The sequence below is a fragment of the Idiotropiscis lumnitzeri genome, unplaced genomic scaffold, assembly GCF_059441095.1.
Source record: "Idiotropiscis lumnitzeri isolate Australia: NSW breed Sydney's pygmy pipehorse unplaced genomic scaffold, RoL_Ilum_1.0 HiC_scaffold_35, whole genome shotgun sequence".
NCBI lineage: Eukaryota > Metazoa > Chordata > Actinopteri > Syngnathiformes > Syngnathidae > Idiotropiscis > Idiotropiscis lumnitzeri.
In genome coordinates, this window is record NW_028283573.1 from 1,145,572 (window position 1) to 1,170,745 (window position 25,174).

Consider the following 25,174-nt stretch of genomic DNA (forward strand, 5'->3'; position numbering starts at 1 on the left):
GGACACAAGTGCATCATTTTTTAAATCTAAAACTAACACTAAAACTAAGCGGTGTTTTTAGAAAAAAATAACAAAGCCGCCTTGAAAACTAGTACTCAATTTAAAAAGAAAACTGAACTCAAAATAAAAGTAAAACTATAATTAAAATGCCAAAACTATAATAACCCTTTTGTCCAATTCGATCAGGTTTCGCAACGTCGCTTAATGTGGCGGACCGAAGTCCAACCTTAGTCCCAACTCAACATTACGAGCCATAATACTGATCCCTGACCCCTCGCAAAACCTGGATATCACCACAGAGTGCAAGTGTGCTGCTGCTCAGTATCACGTAACGTGTCTTTGATTGCACATGGAAATTATTTCTTGTAATGAGCGCAAGAATCATGAAAAATGGGCTGCAAGTCGTGTCCCAAATTTTCATTATGTAATCAAGAATAATAGATAGACAGTTTTTTTATTTTTATTATTATTATTTTTTTTGGGCGTAAAGCATTTTAAGGTTCATTTGAATCATTATTTTCTTCGGAGTATTTCTTATGTCCAATGAGAGCTCTTCTTTTGAATGATCTGTCTTGGATGAATACATTAACAATGGCACAGATTCCGTTTTTTCTTCCCGTACTAAGAACAAAAGTATTTTGGAGTGTATTAGGGTTGATCCTCCATTGTTGGGAGGCAGCCATGCAATCCCCCTGGAGGTTTTTTTTTGGGGGGGGGTGCCAAAACCTGGTGCCACATACATATCACTGAGCTATGAAATCTACTGCAGCGTTGTGATTATTAAAAAGCCAAACAGGAGGAGCCAGGTAATTCTGCCGGGGGGAGAAAATGAAGTCATCTGCAAACATGGTTATCTACCCGCAGCATAAGCAGAAACATGTCGCAGTGTAGTACGCTATAGCTTGTTTTGTTTTTTTGTTGTTGTTGTTTTTCACATTACGTGGCCACATTCACCTCACGTGCTACTAAATACAAAACTAAAACTAAATAATGCAATATGAGGTAATTAACTGAAGAAAGTCCATCCGTCATGGACAGTTTCATCTTCAACTCCACACAGGGAGGCCATAACCCATTGGTGTCAAACTCTGGTCTGCGGGCCAAATTTGGCCCACGAGGTTATACCAAATGACGATTATACCATTTTACATTCAAAATGATAATTGTCATTTTAAAAACTAAACATTGTATTGCATTGATAAAACCACTTGTAGTAAAAATTTCAATAAAACAACATTTATATTGTTTTTAAATAATTAAATGCTGGCCCGCGGCTTTGTTCACGTTTTACTTTTTGGCCCACTGTGTATTTGAGGGTTTGCCTGTCCCCATGTCTGTTTGATGTTTTGCTATAACGACAACGTAATGCGGCGCATTTACACGACTTGGCCTCAAACCCCTTCGTGATCTGACAAAAATGCTTTATTCGGACTTTTCAGTTCATTTCTTTGCTACTCACCTGTTTGCTGCTTGACATGTCACATTAATGTCAATTTCAATTATTCGCCTGATTCTGGTGGCTCTTGAGATACTCCATTGTCAAATTAAGTCCAGAGCACGAGTGCGTTTGAAACCTCTGACCATATCAACGAAAATATTAGAAACACCTCTCCACCTCTGCAAACTCCAACCACAATAACACGTTTCTTTTAAAGGAGTACCTTTGGTGAAGCAAAAAAAAAAAAAATCACGAGCATGAGGATCTTTGCAAATGAATCTGAACCTTCAAGTGTATCTAATGTTGCCGTTTCCCGCGCCACCTGTTTGGCAGACGTCATGTTTCACGCCGCCATTGTTTGTGCAGCTCGGCGTCGAATTCTGACAGGCGCGTCTCGCCGTCCCTCATGCGCCTGCCAGCGAGGTTGTCAGCCAAACAAAGGGACAAGTTGGCACACAAGAACAGCTGGTGAGTTCTAATCTGCAGGCCCACTGAACCGCCAAGGCCTCTCTCGACTTACTTTCGAATCCTCTCTCTCTACTCCACTTGGAGACGTTGTCAGCTTTATATCTCAACTCCATCGTGGGGTGGAGTGGGGGGGGGTTGGGTATCCTTCCCTTTTTTTATTCCAACGGTGAGTTCACAGCACGGCCACCTGCAAAGCTCCAATGTAGACGCAAACGTTCTGTGTTAGCGAAAATAGAAGGCAATCAAATCAACGCACGTAGCGAGATAAGGAGAGAGTGTTCTTTTGTGAAGGGGATAATAGTGATGAATGTGTCTTTTAGTCAGAGAGAGGTATAATTTAACAACTACTTAGAACGCGTTAATCCGAGGAAGTCTTGTCGAAGTGTCGCATTTGGAATTAAAAAATCCTGAATTGACTTGGAATAATGTACTCATCTACTATAGTTTAGTGACGTACAACCGCATTCATACCGGAGGATTAAGAAGTGCACATGACAAGAAACGAAAAAAAGGAAAGGAAGTAGTAACCCAAACTGTGTTAAATACATTTTTTAAAACACATTTTATCCATCTTTTTAAACTGACTGCTGACGAAATTGATGTTTGACTATTTTACTATGTATGAATTCATGCATTTTCTTTATTCTCATGTCACGATAAATTCTTTCCCGTGTAATAATTAGATTAAAATCCCCCGCAACGGGGGAAATTTACAAACGATGACATTGTCGAGTGGCGTCACATTGAAGGAACTCGGTGAAGTTTCTTCGACTGCGACTTGAACCTCGCCGTTAAGTGGCGTTGAAGTGTACTTTTCCACAACAACGACTTGCCACTTTTCTGGCATGCAGCCTGCGAGTGAGTTGATTACAATTGCACTCAGATGTGTACCTCCGTAGTAAATTTCTCCTTGCGGCACAGAGAGTCAACTGAGAACACAAGAAAAACTGACAGAATGAAAAAAAAAAAAAAATATATATATATATATATATATATAATAATTAAATATATATATAAATTTAAATATAATAATTAAATATATATAAATTAAAATATAATAATTAAATATATATATAAATTAAGATATAATAATTATTAAAATATAATAAAAATTATATATGTATATATATATATATAATTATAATTAAAATATAATAACAATTAAATATATATATATAATTATAATTAAAATATAATAAATATATATTATATATATAAGTTAATTTAAAGGGAAGGATGAAAAAAATCATAATTGAGGAGAATTTACTGGTTTCAAACAGGTTTTCTTGTTATTTTTTAGTATCCCGCATATGCATATCACATTTTGTGTGTATGGGTTTGTGTTACCGCTCTGACCTTCTGCTCCACTTTCTCTTCATCCTCACTACAAAAACAAAGCCACATAAATCACACAAAACCCACACAGGCAAACCATGCCAAGTTCTTTGCTGAATTTGCACGGCGGGGTGGGGGGGGGCAGTGGTCCCAGCCAGGTACAGCAGCGTGTGATGTCACATTAAAGCTGCGGTGTGAGGCTGTGGATCTGGAGGAGCGCGAAGTAGGACACCCAACTAGAGGGTAAAATCAGCTTATAACATTACCTCGTGGGGAAGAGGTTGCGAAGATATCTTCAAACAAACAGCTGCCACACGCACACACATGCGCATGTGACGCAACGTGAGCCATTAGTGAAATGATAAACGGGGCGTGTGGCAGGAAGATGGCTTCAGATCTCGGTGCATATTCCGTATTTCCTGACAGAATGAAAAGACTATTCTTTAAGGGAAACGCATGCCACCGTGGCAGGAGTGGGTGGGTTGGCGCGCTCGATGCGGGAAATGAGGTAAACAACAACTAAATGATGCCGAGAGCGCGCTGAGGATGACATTTTATTGTGTTCCGTGCTCCGTCAGGTTAATAATAGAAGTCGATTGAAGGCACCTCGACGGGGACGAGCAAGTGCAACAAACCCTTGTAAACATTGTTAAAAGGAAAACAGATGATCTTCAGGAGGTTGTCATGACATCTTTCATACTGCAATCAGAAGAACAGTCTCTCGATATGCTATCGATGATATACCTCAGTGGTAACTGCACGTTTTCTTGGACCCGTCATTGTCCCCGAAAGAAGGCCCACAAAGGTACCCCAGTTCCAATCGTCAAAGTTTCTGGAGTCAAGGGGTAACCCGTCCATGCAGTTGGTTGTCCCCCTTCTGACACCATGTGCCACAGAAATCTAAGGAGTAGTACCCTAAACCCAGATTAGAATATCGCAATGTACATCGCAGCCTCCCCAAAAATCGCAATGTCATTTTTTTTCCAATATCGTGCAGCCCTATAACCCAGTTCTGTGAGGTTGGAAACTGGAAGACAAACACTAAGACTACAGAGCCAGACGCCTTTGTTTGCACATTAACCAGCCATGTGTTGATCTCGGACAGACCCTTTGACGCAACCGTCTGTTCTTTTCTGTCTCCGTTGAACTGGTGGATTTGTTCAAAGGTGCCTCAGGAAAGTGGAATCGCACATCTCGGATGTACTGTACGTGCCTAATCAGCCCAACTGTCACCACTGGGGAAAGATGTGGTAATTCTCCGAGACAAGACCCGCTCGCTGAAATGCAGTCCATAAATGGTCTCATGGCATCTGCGGCATATGAGGACCGAGCCAAACGTGAGCGGCTGTCGACGACGGATGATTCACGGTGATGTGAGCCCCCCCCCGTGCTGCTTGAGGTCATTCAGCTTTTTGCATCAATTGCTCATCACTCGCCGTGTTTGTGTTATTGCGATGACGCGGCGGGGGAATTCATTGCGCTTATTTGACACTCGCCGTCCATTTCATCACGCCGTGAACCCCCATAACGCTCGGAGATGCGATATCGGAGTGGCATTCATGAGTCTGCCCTGACTTTGTGCGTATGATTCCGATTGTAGTCATCAGGGCATCATGAAAGCTCCACAAACTATATCAAAAATATTCTTCCCCGTTTCAGAAAGCTTAGTCTTGCCGGAATTAATATCCCGAGATTAATCATTCTAAACTACTCAAAGATTGCCTTCAGATGTAATCCCTGATTTAAACCCTATTGAACATCCGCGGAAGAAGCAGCCCGTTTACCGCTCGTTTTACACCAAAGGCAGCGCAAAACTCTCATCATACTGTACCGGCTGAACCTTACGACCAAAACCCTCTATGCTCAAAAATTCCATAAAGGTTGCTTTTGTTTGATTCTCATCAGAAACGGGAAATGAAATGAGATGAAAAAAAGGAGAGAGAGAGAGAGGGAGAGGGAGCTCTATGGATCAGTGGTCCAATGAATAGTCCACACACCAACGGCTGGTCTTTCTGTTTCCCATCATCCCAGAAAATATTAGAACAGCCATTCATCTTACACTGTTAAACAAAATCCAATTTACCAAGTGTCTGTGAGACCTTTTACATATATAAATATATATATTTAATAAGAGAATGTGTGTGAGAGGAGATAGAGGACTATGCCGTACGATAAAAGAGAATATTAAAGGGTACCGTTTATGCGCTGACTGGACAACCTTACTTTAGGGAACCGGGTTTGTGTCTATTTTTGGATTCCGAGATTAATTTCGCATGGCAGAATGTAAAATGAATAGCAACATTATGCTCTAAACCAGGTGTGGGCAAACTACGGCCCGGGGGCCACATGCGGCCCGTTAAATGTTTTAATCCGGCCCGCCGAACTTGAAAAAAATGAAATGAATAAACCTTGTTAATGTTTTTTTTTTCTAAATACTGTGGTGTGTCAAAGATATATATTTTGTTGTAATGCTTTTGTTCACTTTCATTTAAAATTAAATGTATTTTTTTTCTCCGATGAGGTGAGGTGACCAAAAACCTCCGTCCATCTGCTCCTGGTCCGGTCAAATTTTAGAACTCATTGTGGCCCGCCAATCAAAAAGTTTGCCCACCCATGGCCTTACAAAATGGCGAATCGGAAAGTAGTAATTGGTTATTTTAGAGGTTATAATACATTGAGTGTGTTATTTTTTTTTTATCTAATCCTTATCACTTACTTTTAAGGTTAACATTACAAGATGAATTCAGCCAGCTACTGTTCACCAATTTTCGTAATTGTTCACCAAATTCTTCAAGTGTTGCAAAATTCCCAAAACAAAATTCTAAACTGAAGTCATGTGACTTTCACTCGCAGAACCTTTTCCGTCTTGTAATTATAACTTCCCGGATTTCACTGATGCCGCTCCGTCGTATGACCTCACCGTATGTCTCTGTCCTAAAAACGATGACATCACCGCAACAATCCATTTAATGGTTTCTTCGTTGACAAATGACGCATGCATCACACTCAGCGGCTTATCCGTTCATATGAGCCAAAAGTAATAGATGTTTCTTCCAAACGCTGGCCTAAACAAAATTGCGCGCACTCAAGATAATTAAAATTTTCCACCCTGGAAGGACTTGATGCAGCAATCTGCTTAAAGACAAACGGCGGATGTAATTGATTACGCAGCTCGCATCTGGACTCTATGAGCTGTTTTCTATTGTTCTCTGGGGTCACATCCCCACAAGGCGCACCCGAGGAGCTCTGACCTTAAGAAGGATCCTTATTTTCCCCGACAAGAGCAGCGGCGATTTAGACAAAAGCATCGCCAGAAAAGTCCGAATCCCAAGGTGTTTAAACGCTATAAAGCACGGAGACACCAACGCATTAATCATAATGTTCCTAAAAGTAGAAGCGGCGAGCCGTGCAGTTAGGTCACTCCAAGAAAAACCAGCCAACTTACTTTCTACTCTGCGCTGGAGAAATAATGAACAGAACGCACTCCTGAGAGAGTGTTGGATGACCTCGCGTCTCTTGAAAGGTCCGTCTTGAAAATGGCCTCGCAAGTGTATCTGCAATTAAATCAGCACTTTTCCCTCCTCTGGCCTTTGTGGTTAAAAAAAGCAAAAATATATTTTAGATTTTCGAACGGTCGTCAGTTACAACTTTCTCGGTCTGCCTGACTGTAACCATCTTTTTTTTTTATTGACTAACTTCTTTCTTGTCCATCTAGCATATTTTCTTTCTTCCATTCTTATTAGACTTATCTACCTTCTTATTTATTCGTCTTCCCAACTACTTTCCTTCTTACAGATCGTCGCCATTATTTGTGTATTTGTGAAGTCGATGCCATAGAAAGTATTGATTCGGAAGCTTATTTCGCAATGGAGTTGCAGAAGAAATGTCAACTGAGTTCAAGTTATCTTGTTTCTCAAACAGTGCTTCTCAAACTTTTTACAGTAAATCCACCACCGCCTTGTTTTTCATGCCCAACTTTAAAATATAGTAACATAGTAGGCCTTCATCCCAAAATAAATAAAAACTTCATCAAAAACAAGGCAGAGGTTTTACCGCATTATATAAGAAAAAAAAAAATCACATTACTGTATGCGACCGTAATATTAAGCACAGTCTAAAAGTAACACTAAACTCAAATTTATTTAAAAACAAAAGTATTGCGCATAAGTTCAATACATATTGTAAGTAAAACAATGTTTAAAAATGTAATGTGCTTAATAGTGAAATACAACCGAATTGGACTTAACTCGTTCACGACCGGCCGAGTTAAAAAAAAAAAAAAATGGATCTATGACGTCCTTAGCCGTCAATGGCAGTAAACAAGTTAAATGTTATTTAGGCGATAAAAAAACATTTAACTCTGTGACCTTTACATAGCTTGAAGATTTATTTCTGTGATTATTTTCTTTTTTCCGACCACATATAGAATCACCGGGTTAAGATACAAGTTGTTGTACTTTCCCACACCTTCCAATAAACACGAGTTGTGATAAAGGCTGTCGAATTTGTGGTGTACTATCCGGGGATTCCCAAAGGTCACGAGCAAACATTGATAACAGAGGAGCTCTGTGTGAGTTGTGAGGAGCGCCGCTATCTGGTTGACATTTGTGCCAGCGCTGCTGTTTGAACTTCGCACGGCTCCGACAAATGCCACGGCTGTCACCTCATGCTTTTTAATTACACCTGATCCGCTCTGTTCGGGCCTCGCCGATCAACTTAATTAGCCGCCGAGCACTTGGACGACTTCCCAGTGGCTCTAATGACGAATGCGGCAATAGACCTTTTCACCGTGACGTCACAGGACCGTCCAGGTGGCAAAAATATTCAGCCATGCCTGATTGCACCGCGAGTAAACAAATCCTCGTGTGTCTTTTGACCCAAGCGGAGTAATTGCGAAAACACGGTCAAGGGCTTGAATGATGATTTTAGACCTCTTCTTTACCACTATAAACTTGTGAAGTGTCAATAGAATGATGGCAAAGATGATGTCACGTGAAGTACCGGAATTTACATTTCAGTGTTGGCTCAAGAGGTGTTAATTCGGATATAGCTAACACGATATTTGGAGGACTGGCTAATTAATTGACGTGTGTTGCCCGCATTACTTGGCACAGACGTGCTCTCGGTATGAGAAAAAAACTAAACAAAACAAACAAACAAAAAAAAATATATATAAATTTTGCATGAAGAAAGAATTTAACTGAAGTCTTATATTCACAAAACTACCCAGAAATTTTGGCTAACTCTTCTTCATTTTCATCTTTTTCAATTAATATCATAGGCTTCATTTTCAATGCATTTATTTCAGTACTGCTGTATGCACATCGTATAGAAGAAAGAAAACCAAACAGTTATTTGATCATTTCAGTTTATTTATTTTTAGTAATTATTGCCAGATAGATGGTGAACTTTTTTAACCTTGCACTTGATAACCAAAAAAAAAACTAATACTAAAACTAACAAAAAGGCTCCAAAAACTAATTAAAACTGAGTGAAAAAAAAACAACAAAAAAAGTCTAAATGATATAAAAACTCTAAATTAAAATCCACGGCATTGCTACTGGCAGGCTTGCCATATTTTGCTGAATTCCTCAAAGACAATCCAACAAAACATTTTATACTTACCTGTGAGAAAATGTCTTCCACAAATTTGATATGGTGATAAGGTCAAAGTTTGCTTCCCAGTCTGTCCCTCAAAAAGTGTCGACTGTCTTGCCGTCTAACTATTTACAGCAGGGGTGGGCAACCTTTTTGATTGGCGGTCCACAATGGGTTCTGAAATTTGACAGAGGGGAGCAGATGGATGGAGTCCTTTGGTCACCTCACCTCATCGGGAAAAAAAAATACTAATTTAATTTTAAATGAAAGTGAATAAAAGCATTACAACAATATGTCTTTGAAAAACCACAGTATTTTGATAATAAAACATTAACAAGATTTATTCATTTAATTTTTTTTCAAGTTCCGCGGGCCGGATTAAAATGTTTAATGGGCCGCATGTGGCCCCCGGGCCATAGTTTGCCCACGCCTGATTTACAGCATCCACTCAATTTATTCTCCTAATCCACAGGTTCTGCTGGATTTTTTTTTCATACAAAAATCAAAAATAAACCAACTCTTTTGGCGTAAATGTGGCAGTTCACCCCCAAACAAAAGTTTGTCATAATTGTCATCTTAATCAGTAACTTTCCAAACTCAAGTCCCCCCCGGCGCCTTTCGTTGACATAAAAAGGTCAACAGCCCCGAAGTTGAGAAGCACGATGGACACATCGAGCCGTGCCAAGTGTGTGTTCGTCGCGCTTCCTATCAGTGCTGGCATTAAAAATTCAAGTTAAGACAACACGTTGACCAAGTCGGCGTGGCAACGAGGTCACGGAAGATGATGAAGTGGTCGCTCCCTCCTAATGAACATAAAGCCACCCGAGCGGAAGGCTATTTTAATTGAAATCTCCTCCAGCTGAACGGCCTGACACGCTGGCAGGCGGCGAGGATGGATGTTCCCGCCGCCAGTAATTCACTTTTCACACAAGGGGCTTCCACAAATCAATGTTAACCCTTTTTACTTGTCTACCTTCGTACCTGCCTGTCTAAAACCTTAACCATGTTCCAGCTAAATTCTTACGTCAACGTTTGAATACCAATTTTCTTACATACCTACATTCTGTTTACACATCTTACTTATCTCCCTCATTTCCTTCAAAGCAACCTTCCTTGTTCCGGTAATCTTACCGACATGTTTTCTGACCTCGCAACCTTCTTCATCGTGGTTTATGAAGGTATCAGCAAATCTAATTTCGTGACACTAAATGACGTTTCGTGTTGGTGACAGGGACGGTATGTTTTGCAACCTAGCTTTGCGCTAACTGACTTTAATGATTGCGTCTGAACATTTTTTTGGAAATGTCATGTAAGGCCTTCATTTTCACAAAATCCATTTTAATGACCCACAGAAAACCGGTTCATCGACTGTTTCCTCATTTCGATAACCTTACCTATTTACCTAAAGGACCTTTATTTAGTCCACCTTCTAATCTACCAGATTTCTTACTTAAACTGAGTTGAGAGTGTGAGATTTTTAAATTTTCGTCTCCTCATATTGGAAATCATGAGTTCGAGTTGAGATCAAACAAAACACAAGAAGCATCGTATCAAACCTGCTCATAAGCACAAAAAAAAAAATGACAATTTATTTTCATTTATTCTGCAAAGAGCACCATCATCACATTTTTTTTTCAACTGGCTACACATTTGCCGACTACGCGTTTACGTGAAACCATGGCACACGGACTCAGAACAAAGACGGGGATCTGCGCCATGTGTGAAATTTACAATCCAGTATTTCTATTTGGAAGCGATGACGTCACATGGAAATAAAGTACAACTTCAATTAATATTGCCTTTATTAGTCCCACAATGGGGAAATTCGAGATTGGAACCCAGGCCTCCTGGGGAGACTGGGTCCTGAACGCGGCGCCTTAGACCACTCGGCCATCCTTGACCTTATACTGCAATAGAAGATCCAATCAGCTGAGTCCTGCTCAGTGGCCAACTATATTATTCAGGTATGGGAAGTAAATACAGCTTTAGTAAAAATAAAAAAGTGTTGGATAATGCAGAGAATTCCAAATCTAATATGATTTTTTTTTATTTTTTTTTTTTAAATTGTGGATTTTAATACCTGACCCGGTTGGAATAACGGCGTTGTGATTAATGCACATTCATTGGGCACAATGTAAGATACTCTATAGAAATGCTAAGTTTACTTTAACATGAAGCTTTTTTTTCCTAATATTTCTACCTTATATAGGTAAAAAAAAAAAAAAGGGAGCGAAATATTACTAAATCATATAAGGAGTGTTGCTCGTTATAGATTAAAAGTGCTAATCTTCAAATCAGAATTTTAAATCCAGCTCTTTTTCCCGCCAGCTTTAGTTAATCAAGTGTCGATTGGATGCATACGGAGGTGCGTCTCAATCAATTTGAACATTTTGGAAAACTATTTATTTTAGTCGTTCCATTGAAAACGTGAAACTCAGATAGATTCCCTTGAAAAACATTTATTTATTTATTCATTTTTTGAAAATAATGATGATTATAGCCGACAGCTGTTTTTTTATATGCAAATTAGGTAGGAATTGGCCCTTTGGAAAATAATTTCCTGCTCAGAAAAAAAACTTTTGCAATTTATGAAGATGCACCTCTAATATTATATTGGACATCCGTGATGGAAATATTGTGTCCAGCAGGGGTCACCAACACGATGCCCGCGGGCACCAGCTGGCCCCGAAAGACCACAAGTAGCCCGCACGCCTGCTCTAAAAAAAAATGCTCGCTAGTCATGGGACACTGTGATTTCCTAGGAATGTTGAAAACAGATTGATAGAAATCGGGTGTTACATATTGATTTTGCTACCTTGTTATTGTTCATAATTAGTGACAAATCTGAACATGAACGTCGTCTTTACACAGATAAATATTATTCAAACAATATCATGAAAAGTCATTTTTAGTCAATTTCTTATTTCAGAAGTATCTATCAAACGGGGAGCCCTTCGCCTAAATCAGTACCTTACTGTCGGTGTAAATTTCAAAACCGTTGGTCACCTCTGGGCATAAGCTACAAGCTGAAGGGAGGTGCTCGACAAAAAAAAGGCAAAAACAAACATACACGTGTGAGTTGTCTGCTTTGCGACGTGACTGAAAATTGGCGACCGTGTCATCAATCTGTAGAAAAATGTCAAAGGGGAATGTCATAGCGCCAGGGATAAACTCTTTACAAAATGCAATTTGGGTGTACAAAGTGTGAAAAATAGTCCTATCGTCCTCATAAAAACGCCACATTGAACGAGGCAATTAGATTCATACCACCACGGGTAGAAAGGATGTGTTGGTTTTACACAGTAGTGACCGACAGGAAGGCGTTGTGCACCTGCGCCCCCTCAGGAGCTTTGGTGCCGTGCGTCATCAGCTCCTGGATGGTCATCCAGTTGTCCAGGATCTTCTTGTTGCGCTTCTTCATCATCTTCTTGTGGCTCAACTCGATGATGCTGGCCTCGCCGCTGCTCTGCGGGTTCTCCTTCAGGCTCTCCAGGCGGCTGCGTTGCATGAACTCGCGGCGCTTGCGCTGCTCCTTGGCGCGCACCAGATGCTGTTTCCTCTCCTCCTTGCTCCAGTAGCGGCCCATTTTCATCTCGCTCATGGCGTCGTCGTCCGTGGTCATGCCGCCGCTGCGCTCCTCCTTGATCTTCAGCGCTCGCTCTCGCAGGATCTTGTCGCGCACCGGCCGCTTGGTGACGTAGCGCGTGCCGTCGCTGCGGATCTTCACCTTCCACTCCATCTTGGGCTCGTCCAGGAGGAGGGGCGCCGCTTGGGGCTCCTTGTTGCACACGCTGAGCAAGCTGAGCTGGCTCTGGGCGTACTCCACGGCCGAGCGCTGTTGGATGAGCTGCATGTAGCTCTGGTAGTGGCGGGCGTGCGCCGGGATACTGCCCTGCCGCTGCTGGGAGCTGTGCGACGGAGAGAAGTAAGGGATCTGCGTCACCCGCGGCTTTGGTTTCCCTCGGTGGCGCTCCTCCTCGGGTCGAAGCACGTGGTCGGACTCGGAAGGATCGCTGTGGTCGGGGCTGCTGCTCTTGCCGAGAAGCGGGATGGGGATGGGGCTGGGACTGAGCGAGGGTCCGGCGGCGAGGCTGCTGCGGAGGTTTCTCTGGTTGGTGAGGCTCACCATCCTCTGGAGGGAATGTTCAGGGGAGCGATCCATCGCCAGAGGGGTACTCCGGGAGCTCTCGGCCGTGTTATAGGCGCTGGAGCTGTCCTTGTCCGACTTCTCCAGCCGCTCGTTGATGTCCGCCAGTTTGCTTTTGGCCGGCTCGCCTCGAAGGGGGCTCGCCGACTGCTGGCCCTTGCGAAGCTTGTGCGCCTGCATGATGTTCTGGCACTCCAGCTCGATGCTACGCAGCTCCTCGTTGAGCATGCGCAGCTCGTGCTGGACGCCGCCCGGTTCGCCCACGCTGCACTCGATGGTGCTGCGTCGGCTGTAGAAGAGGTCGTACTCGCCGCTGTTGCGGATCTGGCACTTGAGCTCCAGGAGCTGCTGGAAACGATCGCCCCCCGCTGTCTCGTCCTCGTCGTCCTCGTCCTCCCGACCCTCCGGGCATGGCGCGTCCCGGTTGTCCCGCAGGCACTGCGACAGGCGCCGCTGGATGTGCGCCAGGACATTGCGTTCCGAATTGTCCTGTCTCTCTTTCACGATTCGACCTCTGTCCTGATGCTGAGTCAGAGTGGAGCAGGTGGGCTTGTCGTCATCTTCCCGCTGGTAACAAAAACAAACCGACTCTTAACTTCTGGTCTAGGATGCTCCGCAATGTTATTGTCACATTTGCATTACAGTGAACTCTCGCTATTCGTCTCAAATAACAAAAAATCCCAGATGGGTGAATTTGAAAATACTGAACCGTGAATAGGCTTCACAGACACAAGTGTAACAAACTTTATTGATTTCAAACATGTTAAAGATTTTTAAGATCTTAGAAAATAGACAACTTAGTTTTGAAATGAAAACAAGATGTGACTCGAGATGAAAAAGCAAACAGGCAGATTACTGCTGATTGGATGCTACCCACTGCACAAGGACCCAATTTGCTTCTGCAGGCGGGACCACCAGCATGCCAGAGAAAGAGACACTTGTGCTGCAGCGAGCCAAAATAAACCAGCATTTAATTTATCGGACTTGAAAGTTAAAAAAAGGCAAAATGACAAATATCGCGCCAATAAATGGCCTGGCCAATAATCGGTCTATCACTAGTTTAAACTAGGGCTGAACAATTATGAAAGCGCGCCACACCTTCTAAGCACACCAGCGGGGGAAGGAGAGAGTTTAGGAGGAAGCCGATAAAGAGCTGTTGATAATTATTAATATTTATTGTCATGCTAATTAATTTGTTTGTGTTGACCAAAGGGAAAAAAAAATACAATGACATTATTTTTTATTATTTAGCCCTTCAGCACTAGCTTGAACTTTGTGAACTGTAAAACGCATCAGTCAAGGTCACATTTGCTGTACTTTTTTTCCCTAGAATTAGAGCCTCATTTTTCATTTCTCTCATCAAACAAAAGACACACACGCGCACACGTGTCGAGAGCAGAGTCAGTCATGCAGCGACCCGGAGCGTGTGTCCAACCTGTCCGTTCTCTTGCTCTTCCTGGAAGGCGGCCAACTCCATCTCCTCGCGCCGCTGTTCCTCCAGCATTTCCATCTTGAGCTGCTCCAGGAACTCGCTGTGCTCGTCATCCAGCCAGGCTTCCTCCAGCTGCGGACGGAGGAAATTGTCATTGAAAACGCAAAATAGTTGCCTCGCTCTGTTGCGACTAACCCGCGACATTAGGAGATGAGATCGTGTTTGTCTCCAAGTCGTCCATCTCTTTAGTTTTCCCACTGGATCGGAATCATCCCTATCGGATTTTTTTTTTTTTTTTAATTTATGACGGCGCGTTGCTTTTTAATTAGAAATGTCTGGCAGCTCAGCTGCACTGCGGCACGTGTCCTTCCGCTCATTCGGCCGCGGGCCTGAACCCGTGCCGCATTAGCATGCCATTAGCTTTTATCGCTTAGCGGCGGAAGTCAATTACAGTGGCGCTACATAAAATATAGGACATGATGAGGTACCTCGCTGGTGGCTTCCAAGAGTGGTTTTGGCGGAAAGAGAAGGGAGGGAATATGTACGTATGGTTTGATGAATTCAGAAACTAACCTGCATCTCGGGCCTGGCGACCAACAGGACGATGCTGCGACATTCTTCGTTGGAGAGCGCAGCCATGGCCTCCTCTCGGTCCTGCACATCCTGCCCATTAATCTGAAGACGACACCAAAAGTGGATTAGTGCGAGACAAAGGTGCATATCGTCGTTACGCACGCAAAAAGAGGTCAGCTCATATGCAATAAAAAGCCCCGAGCATAACAATGCGGCGGCGGCGGCGGCGGCAGTGATTATGAATGGGACGGTGCTACAGTGGGCAGACGGCGCGTACATTCATCTCGCCGTACAATTAACTGGCCGCTGACAGCGAGCGTCCATCTTTTCGCCGGCCAGACTAATGGCGCTGTCATCAGCGGATAATGGCGCCAGTGTACACGTAAACAACCCCGCCAACTCCCCCTTCTGGATCTGATCACTCAGCCAACACCAGTCCACAATTAGAGGCGACAGTTTTGTGCACACAAGTGGACATGGAAGAACGAAATGCACACATGTCAGGAGTCTGTTTTTTGAAAAAAAAAAAAAAAAAAGTTACAAGTGTAGAGAAAAATTCTAATTTATATATATATATATATATATAAATATATATATAAATATATATATATATATATATAATATTAATGGATAATATTATTATTATTATTAAAACCTGATGTGCTCAGGAGAAAAGCTAGAGCAAAAATTAACGCAAAAAAAAAAGTTTACTTGCATCTGTGATTTAAAAACTTGTAAAAAGTTTGTTCACGTTGTAATTTAAGATTAACGTCCCACTATTCGGAGAAAGAAGTCATCATTTTTCAAGAATAAAATCGCAATAGCATGGTAATAAAGTTGTAATATGACGAGAATCCAGTTGAGAGAACAGGAAAAACGTTGCCATGTGAAAAAAACAGCAATAATTACAACACAGCAAAAAAAAGAAAAACATGTTCGGACGAAGAGCTCGTGCTGTTGCAACAATAAAATCACAGTTGTGAGAAAAAGTTGACGTAATAGTGAGTAAGACAACGTTAATTCGAACTTGGTAGCGCGGTTGCGATAATGAGCTCATGTTACGAATACTAAGTTGTAATATTAACAGTAAAGGCTGACAAATATTTGCGATCACGTATCAGCAGTATTTCAACAGGACATGAAGCCTTTTCGCTGCCCCCTAGTGGTCAAAGCAAATCAATGCATGATGCGACCACTTCACAAACGAGCATGTGCGTCTCGCCTCTCAACTCTCCCACTGGAAGATGGAAAAACTTCACCACAGCAAACATCCAGAACCCAAAAAAAACAAAAAAAAAACGGTTGTTGCTGAGTCTGTAAGTAAAACAGCCAGGGGGGCTGTTCTCGCCTTTTAACAGTCACAGTGGGGGTAAAGATCCCCCCTTTAATGTGCAGCCATTAAAAATGAATGCTGGGGGACAGCAGAAGAGTGTGATCATGTTTTTTTTCCCAGTACCTGTAATATGCGGTCCCCCTCTCGGATGCGACCGTCTTTGGCGGCGATGCTGTTGGGACAGATCTGCGAAAGGAGAGCACGATGCAACGAGGTTAGGTCAGAACCCAGACCTGACATCCTGGTGAGCGTCACTCAAACCTGACAGGGCATGCACCTGATGCAGCTAATCTGACACAACAAGGGGGCGGTACATAAATGTGTGTGTGTGTGTGTGTGTGCGGCAATTCTTTTTGAAGCCTATGAGGATCGTGTAGCACTTCATCTTCATCACACTCCACTCCGATAGCGCGCGGCACTCATTAAACTGGGAGGTGGCTCCAGACGTGACTGAGGGGTGGGGGGGGGAGCGACTGGGAACAAAGGGAATTGAAGGGTATGTTGTATTTAGTCGCGTGGGAGGGGGAGATAGAGTCAATTAAAACGACCGAAATGCAAGAATAAAGTTGCTTTCGGGCGAGAAAAATGGCGTCATATGATGAAAACAAGGGCAGAATGTTACAAGTAAAAAGTTGCTATAGGAATATCACGAAATATTTTGGGGTGGGGAAAAAAATGAGGGCAAAAAAAATTGTTAAAAAAGATTTATGAAAATAAAGGCGTAATGTTAGAGGAATTAAGTCTGATGTTACGAAAAGTCAACATTAAGTAGAGCAAATGTGCAAATGATATTGAAATGGAAAAAAAACGACTTAAAAAAGGTAAAAAAAAATAAAAAAAAGAGAGTGGAAGGGAATCAAGACAAACAAAGTTGTAATGTTTTGTGAAAAAAGTCATAGCATTACAAAAATAAAGTTTCTATGCTATGAGAAAAAAAAAGTCAAATTTACTTGAGTGAAGTTGTCAAAGGAATAAACTGAATAAAATTGTACAGTTGGGGCAAAAAAAAAAAAATGAAATAAAGTCATAATTTTTTCTGATTTTATTGAATTTTTATTTTTTTTGCAGACAAGCTAGAGTGAAACAAATCAGCAGCTAAATGATTTTGTGACAATTATTCCAAAAGAAGCCTGAACAATGATTTGAAATGAAATGAAATAAACCAGAAACAGCGTTTTTCTTTCCCCAAACATTTATAAAAAAAAAAAAAAGATGCTTTACAGAAATTTCTTTCGAATCCGTTGAATAATTTCCCCAGTAAATGCTAAGAAAACAAATTCAGACCTGGTGCGAACTAAGATGACCTTCGATCCACTTCGGCGCGTCGCTCGAAATCAACGAGGGCGACGCCTCCTCTAGACGGTGACATTCAGCTGCTTCATCGAAATGCAGCACACTCGTCATAATCCAACTTTTTTTTTTTTTTTTTCATCCTCCCCCGCTTTGCCAACAAATAGCTGCCGAGCACAGATTTATATTCCGCTCTGCTTTCGACTTCAAACGAATCCGAGACCCAAAAAAAAAAGTCAAGAGAAATGGAAGCGAAAAGACTGCGACACGTGAAAGTAGAGCTTGTGCGTTGATCTCGTCGGCGAAAGCGACTCGGACAAAACCTCAACGTCGGTCTGCCCCGCCTCATCCCGATGGTTAGATAACGATGTTAAAATGACGACGCTGTTCAGTAACACGAGCGTGTCCAGAATATCGTCCCGCATTCGTTGTGGAAACGGAAATCACGATTACCGTTCTTCTACTTCTGATGAAGTTGCTTCTCCTTGTTCTTCCTCTTCTTTTAGAAGAAGATTGCGAATTCTAGATTTTCCTACTTCGAAAATATTACCCGTCTCAGCAGCTTCCCGTCTTGTACCGCGTGTCGCGTTCCAAAACTCTTCATTCAAAAAAAGTCTGGAGCATTTTGTATTCGGGCTCTGGTGCTACTCAGTAGAAATGTTCAAAATCCGACTGATTTGTACCGTTAGTTGAACTACACTTTTGCCTGTTTGACTGCCTCTTCTTCTGTTTGCCCGTCCCGCCCCCTTCCCGGGCGCTAGGTGACGATGACCCAATTGGATGTCGCTGTACGGATTCCGCTCCGACCGATCTAGACAAAGTCAGAGATGGACCACCTACTCGGAGGAGCTGCTATACAGATTTCATCATTGACCCACCGGGCCCGGTTTGGAGGAAGACCCACCTCCCCGAAGGCGTCTTCCTTAAATGGACTTTGACACTATTCGAACTAACATCACCAAATTGGGTGAAATGTTGCCCGCTCGGCATCGTTAACTTTGTTGCGAGCTCACCTCGCTGACGTAGATGGCGACATCCTCCTCCTCGTCCGTCCTGTAGCAGAGAGTCAGCCCCAACTTTTCTTGGCTGCTGAGTCGGCACAATTCCACTTCCTGCGTCGAGGAGGGGAGAAAACGTGGGCTCACTTTGCTGCCGATTTGCATACGGTTTAATTAAGGAAAACGGAGCTTAATGTCAGAGTAGGGCCTCAAATGAGAGACTGCAGACATTTCATTTCAAAGCAAAGACGATGCCACCTAATCATCGATGCGACTCCCAAAACAACAGACAAGATCTTCTTTTCCGCCAACTCAATAACTTTTGCAGAGCGGTAAAAGAGCAGGTTGCGAGCCGCATACTTTGCAGAGCGGGCTTTGTACGTGGAATGTTTTTTTCTTTTGTTTTTTTACTCTTTGGTAGCTTGTTGGTTTAAAATTAGCGTAACGCGACCGAGACAATTAGCATCTTGAGATTTGTCAACTGTAAGTTTTTTTTTTCTACGTGCCTTTTTGTTTGATTTTTTTTCCAACAATAAATATATTTTGTTTATTGGGAGTGCACCTCCTGCACGCCTGCCTTGCCTCCTTGCTTGCTTGCATTTGGATCCTCAACAAAATTTTGAATATTCATATATTACGACTATAAAAGAAAGTGTTTTTGAACGCGACCGCTGGGGACTAATTGGTTGAGTGGGATTTTGATGCTGGTTCCAAAAATGTTGATCATTTTCAACACGGCTTACCCTCCAAATAAACAAAATTCCACTGCTGCTGTTAAACTGATTACGATTGGAGTCATCGAAAAGCGACATGGAAACTTGCTAATATAAATATCTAGAAATATAAAGCTAGCATACGAAGAAATAAGCGGATAAGTGCTGGGTTTTCTCCTAACTTTTAGTTTTCAAAACTTATAATGATACAATTTAAGTGTTTTTTTTTTTTTTATTCACAACCCTTTAGTTGCGTTATTTTACGAAAACGGGGATCCTGGAGCTCAAAGGTGTAAAACTCAAGGCTCGGGGGCCAGATCTGGCCCGCGACCTCATTTTATGTGGCCTGCGAAGGGAAAATCATGAGCGTCAACTTCCTGTTCCAAGCACATTTTCTTTCACTTTTAACAGTAGTTAGATGTGAGATATTAATAATAATAATAATAATAATAATATTCCCTTTATTAGTCCCACAATGGGGAAATTTGAGATTCGAACCCAGGCCTCCTGGGGAGACTGGGTCCTGAACGCGGCGCCTTAGACCACTCGGCCATCCTGCCTTTTATTTGTTTCCGATCCTCCCCCTTTTAAATAAATTGAATTGTTCACCCGAAAAAACCCTAACACTAGTTGTAAACCCTACTTCAAAACCCTAACCCTAGTTTGAAACCCTAATTTAAAACCCTATCCCTAGTTTGAAACCCTACTTCAAAACCCTAACCCTAGTTTGAAACCCTAATTTAAAACCCTATCCCTAGTTTGAAACCCTACTTCAAAACCCTAACCCTAGTTTGAAACCCTAATTTAAAACCCTAACCCTAGTTTGAAACCCTACTTCAAAACCCTAACCCTAGTTGTAAACCCTACTTCAAAACCCTAACCCTAGTTTGAAACCTTACCTCAAAACCCTAACCCTAGTTTGAACCCCTACTTCAAAACCCTAACCCTAGTTTGAAACCTTACCTCAAAACCCTAACCCTAGTTGGAAACCCTACTTCAAAACCCTAACTCTAGTTTGAAACCTTACCTCAAAACCCTAACCCTAGTTTGAAACCCTAATTCAAAACCCTAACCCTAGTTGTAAACCCTACTTCAAAACCCTAACTCTAGTTTGAAACCTTATCTCAAAACCCTAACCCTAGTTTGAAACCCTAATTTAAAACCCTAACCCTAGTTTGAAACCCTACTTCAAAATCCTAACCCTAGTTTGAAACCCTAATTCAAAACCCTAACCCTAGTTGTAAACCCTACTTCAAAACCCTAACCCTAGTTTGAAACCCTACTTCAAAACCCTAACCCTAGTTGTAAACCCTACTTCAAAACCCTAACCCTAGTTTGAAACCTTACCTCAAAACCCTAACCCTAGTTTGAACCCCTACTTCAAAACCCTAACCCTAGTTTGAAACCTTACCTCAAAACCCTAACCCTAGTTGGAAACCCTACTTCAAAACCCTAACTCTAGTTTGAAACCTTACCTCAAAACCCTAACCCTAGTTTGAAACCCTAATTCAAAACCCTAACCCTAGTTGTAAACTCTACTTCAAAACCCTAACTCTAGTTTGAAACCTTATCTCAAAACCCTAACCCTAGTTTGAAACCCTAATTTAAAACCCTAACCCTAGTTTGAAACCCTACTTCAAAATCCTAACCCTAGTTTGAAACCCTAATTCAAAACCCTAACCCTAGTTTGAAACCCTACTTCAAAACATCAACCCTAGTTTGAAACCTTACCTCAAAACTCTAACCCTAGTTTGAAACCCTAATTTAAAACCCTATCCCTAGTTTGAAACCCTACTTCAAAACCCTAACCCTAGTTTGAAACCCTAATTTAAAACCCTAACCCTAGTTTGAAACCCTACTTCAAAACCCTAACCCTAGTTGTAAACCCTACTTCAAAACCCTAACCCTAGTTTGAAACCTTACCTCAAAACCCTAACCCTAGTTTGAACCCCTACTTCAAAACCCTAACCCTAGTTTGAAACCTTACCTCAAAACCCTAACCCTAGTTGGAAACCCTACTTCAAAACCCTAACTCTAGTTTGAAACCTTACCTCAAAACCCTAACCCTAGTTTGAAACCCTAATTCAAAACCCTAACCCTAGTTGTAAACCCTACTTCAAAACCCTAACTCTAGTTTGAAACCTTATCTCAAAACCCTAACCCTAGTTTGAAACCCTAATTTAAAACCCTAACCCTAGTTTGAAACCCTACTTCAAAATCCTAACCCTAGTTTGAAACCCTAATTCAAAACCCTAACCCTAGTTGTAAACCCTACTTCAAAACCCTAACCCTAGTTTGAAACCCTACTTCAAAACCCTAACCCTAGTTGTAAACCCTACTTCAAAACCCTAACCCTAGTTTGAAACCTTACCTCAAAACCCTAACCCTAGTTTGAACCCCTACTTCAAAACCCTAACCCTAGTTTGAAACCTTACCTCAAAACCCTAACCCTAGTTGGAAACCCTACTTCAAAACCCTAACTCTAGTTTGAAACCTTACCTCAAAACCCTAACCCTAGTTTGAAACCCTAATTCAAAACCCTAACCCTAGTTGTAAACTCTACTTCAAAACCCTAACTCTAGTTTGAAACCTTATCTCAAAACCCTAACCCTAGTTTGAAACCCTAATTTAAAACCCTAACCCTAGTTTGAAACCCTACTTCAAAATCCTAACCCTAGTTTGAAACCCTAATTCAAAACCCTAACCCTAGTTTGAAACCCTACTTCAAAACATCAACCCTAGTTTGAAACCTTACCTCAAAACTCTAACCCTAGTTTGAAACCCTAATTCAAAACCCTAACCCTAGTTTGAAACCCTAATTCAAAACCCTAACCCTAGTTTGAAACCTTACCTCAAAACCCGAATCCTAGTTTAAAACCCTACTTCAAGTAACAGTACTATCAGTGAGCACTCAAATATAAATAAGTAGACAAATACTCAGATGATATGTGGTTTTGACAAAAAAAGAAAAAGAAACTTAAAGTACCTTTAGTTTTGCTTTAAAGACCTGGCACAATGGAGATCAAACGAAACGGCAAGTTTGCTTCTTTGAGTTCAAGCAGAAAATCCCGACTAACTTTGAAGGCAAACTTCCCTCCGACTTTCGGAGTCGGAAGGCGTTTGATCACGCGAGACGTTCTCATGCGAGGGGGGAATTGAAATGTCACAGGAGATCAAGTGATTTTTTTTCCCCGAGTCTGTGCCAAATATAGACCATCAAACCATAAATCCGATCAAATTATGCTAATGCAGGCAGGCGTACATACGATATACGCCGCGCTAAATAATTCCTCACCTCCCCCTGGTGAGGCATCAACAAACGATTGACTTACATGAGGCACACATCCGCATCAACTCTTTATTCAGGTTCCGGGGCCTGAAGCAGGACTCTCGTGTCTGAATACGGCCACATGCAATTTTCCTCCCCAAACGCCGTCTGAGGGAATCGAGTGTGAAACGGCCGCTACCAGCTGAGGTCTTCATTAGACCACAAACAAGACGACACTCGGCAGTCGCAAACCGGATGGAGGAGGGGGAGCAATGGATGGTTATTTTTTATTTCCTCCGTGAACGGATGACCGGTATTGTCAAGGTAGGTGAAGTCTGATTGTCGGATGAGATGAAGGGTGGGCGGCATGACTGCTGCTTCTGCGACCAAATCATACCCTAACCCTAGTTTGAAACCCTAATTTAAAACCCTAACCCTAGTTTGAAACCCTACTTCAAAACCCTAACCCTAGTTGGAAACCCTACTTCAAAACCCTAACCCTAGTTTGAAACCCTGTTTTAAAACCCTACCCTAGTTTGAAACCTTACCTCAAAACCCCAACCCTAGTTTGAAACCCTACTTTAAAACGCTAACCCTAGTTTGAAACCTTACCTCAAAACCCTAACCCTAGTTTGAAACCCTGCTTTAAAACCCTAACCCTAGTTTGAAACCCTACTTCAAAACCCTAACGCTTAACACAATTTTCATGGTTAAATTGCACTAAAACGCACATTCTGACTCATTTAAAAGTTAGTCCTTAACCTTTCTTCTACTATGAGGTTTAGAGTATACTCAAGAGCCTAACGCGCCGTGGCTTACTCAAAGCTTTTCACATGTTTCATGACCAGTGAGCGCCTCTTCAAACCAAATCAAACAAAGCTGCAAAGGAAAGACCGAAAGAAAAGATCTGTTCTAGAAACGGCTCGCCAGTGACGGGACACTGTGACTTACTAAGAACATTTCAAACAAAAAAAGAACGTTAACATTTATTTGATTAATTTTGACATGGTACATGTTTCTATTCAATCTTTTGTGGGCGAATGATATATATTGCGTTCATGAAAAAAAAATTACGTTTTAATTTCCGAAATACTTGAAAGAGCTGTCATATTTTTCCTCACTCATCATACCGTCAGAATCTAAAACTTCATCTGTTGCGAGTTGAATTTGCTCTTTCACTGTTTTCCTTGTTATTTTTCAAACTACAAGTCAGACTGGTCATGAAACGTCAACTTGAGTAAAATTTCGCAACAGGGAACAAAACCATCATTTTTTTTTGCAGACGTTTTTTGGGACGATTTTACAAGATCTTAAATCGACCTTCATTGGCGTGTTTGATATCATAGAATAAAGAATAATAAAATGAAGCACTCATTTAAAAACGTCTTGCTTATTCATTGAGCAGCAATCCCCTTTTTTTTCATATAAAATATAAATCTGTTTATTACTGTTCCCAGTCGGAGATTATCACGCGGCACAGAGATAAGATCTGACAGTAAATTAACAGCGGCGGTGGGCATGATGTACCGCGGCCATCAAGCCGCACCGTGGGCTGCCATCATAACGGCGCCTTTGATTAGCAGTAATTGGAAAAAGCCGCCACAAAATGCACTGAAATGGCGAGGCAAGCCTGACGCAAAAAAGTTGGTCATTTCCCACCACAGCTCTTGACAAAATTTTATTTGTATTTTTATTTATTTATTTTTTTTGCTCTTAGTCTCCAAATATCACAAACAAAACGGAACCAACATGAACGAGCGAGCCTCATTTGGTGTTCGACGCAACACATCGACGATAATCAAGCAAAACAAGCATCAATTATGACTGCAGTTGATTGCCTCCCAGTGATTCATTACGAACAGCAGCTCGTGATCACTTTGCAATTTTAACGGGGAAATAAGTGACTCATTGAGAGCTATTTATTTAACGTTTATTACTGGGATTGTAGTACTTTTGCTTAATTAAATCTGATGGCCATTAGAGTACGACGCACCGCCGTTCGACATCGCCGACACAAAAAGACGGCGTCAATCAAAAGCCAGCATAATTATTCTCATGAAAGCAGATTCTGGTGGATTCACTTCTTGCATTGGATGAATTAGAGGAAAGGTTAGGAAGTTTTTTTAAACCAACTTCTTGATAAATGCGAAGGAATTTGAATTCCGAAATGATACATTTGCTCAAAATTAACTTTAACGTTAAATTGTGTTACCTATCAATATTCTGTTACTGTAAATTTTCCTTAAATGATCATCTGTCCAAAATTCTGAGAAAATCACAATTTCCCATCACCGCCGAGCTATTTTTAGAACAGGTCCGCAAGCACGATAAAAAAAATAAATAAATAAAAAATGGATGGATGGACAGATTGTACTGGTGTACTTACTGTTGAGGTTGGCGATTTAAGGCTGCTGATTTTACCAAAATTCACTAATAGCGAAGTGGAACACTTGTCTGACTTTGGTGCAGATCAGGCGAATATTTAGACAATTTTCATAAGAGTGACTTTTTATTTTATTGTGATTTATTTATTTATTTATTTTTTTTTTTAGTTTTAATAGATTTCCATTATGTTTGTTAG

General features: G+C 41.5%; 1 protein-coding gene across 2 annotated transcripts in view; it reads right to left on the reverse strand.

The window, feature by feature from the left end:
- Positions 1-10,175: 10,175 nt before the first annotated feature.
- Positions 10,176-25,174, reverse strand: part of LOC148315873 (PDZ domain-containing RING finger protein 4) — a 115,616-nt gene continuing 100,617 nt past the window's right edge. For both annotated transcript variants that reach the window (XM_088287300.1, XM_088287301.1), the window contains 5 exons: positions 18,628-18,726; positions 16,448-16,510; positions 14,992-15,093; positions 14,422-14,550; positions 10,176-13,553 (listed from right to left, as the gene is read on the reverse strand). In XM_088287300.1, the coding sequence (XP_088143426.1) occupies positions 12,135-13,553; positions 14,422-14,550; positions 14,992-15,093; positions 16,448-16,510; positions 18,628-18,726 (1,812 nt within the window). In that variant the 3' untranslated portion in view covers positions 10,176-12,134. The remainder of the gene's footprint in view (positions 13,554-14,421; positions 14,551-14,991; positions 15,094-16,447; positions 16,511-18,627; positions 18,727-25,174) is intronic.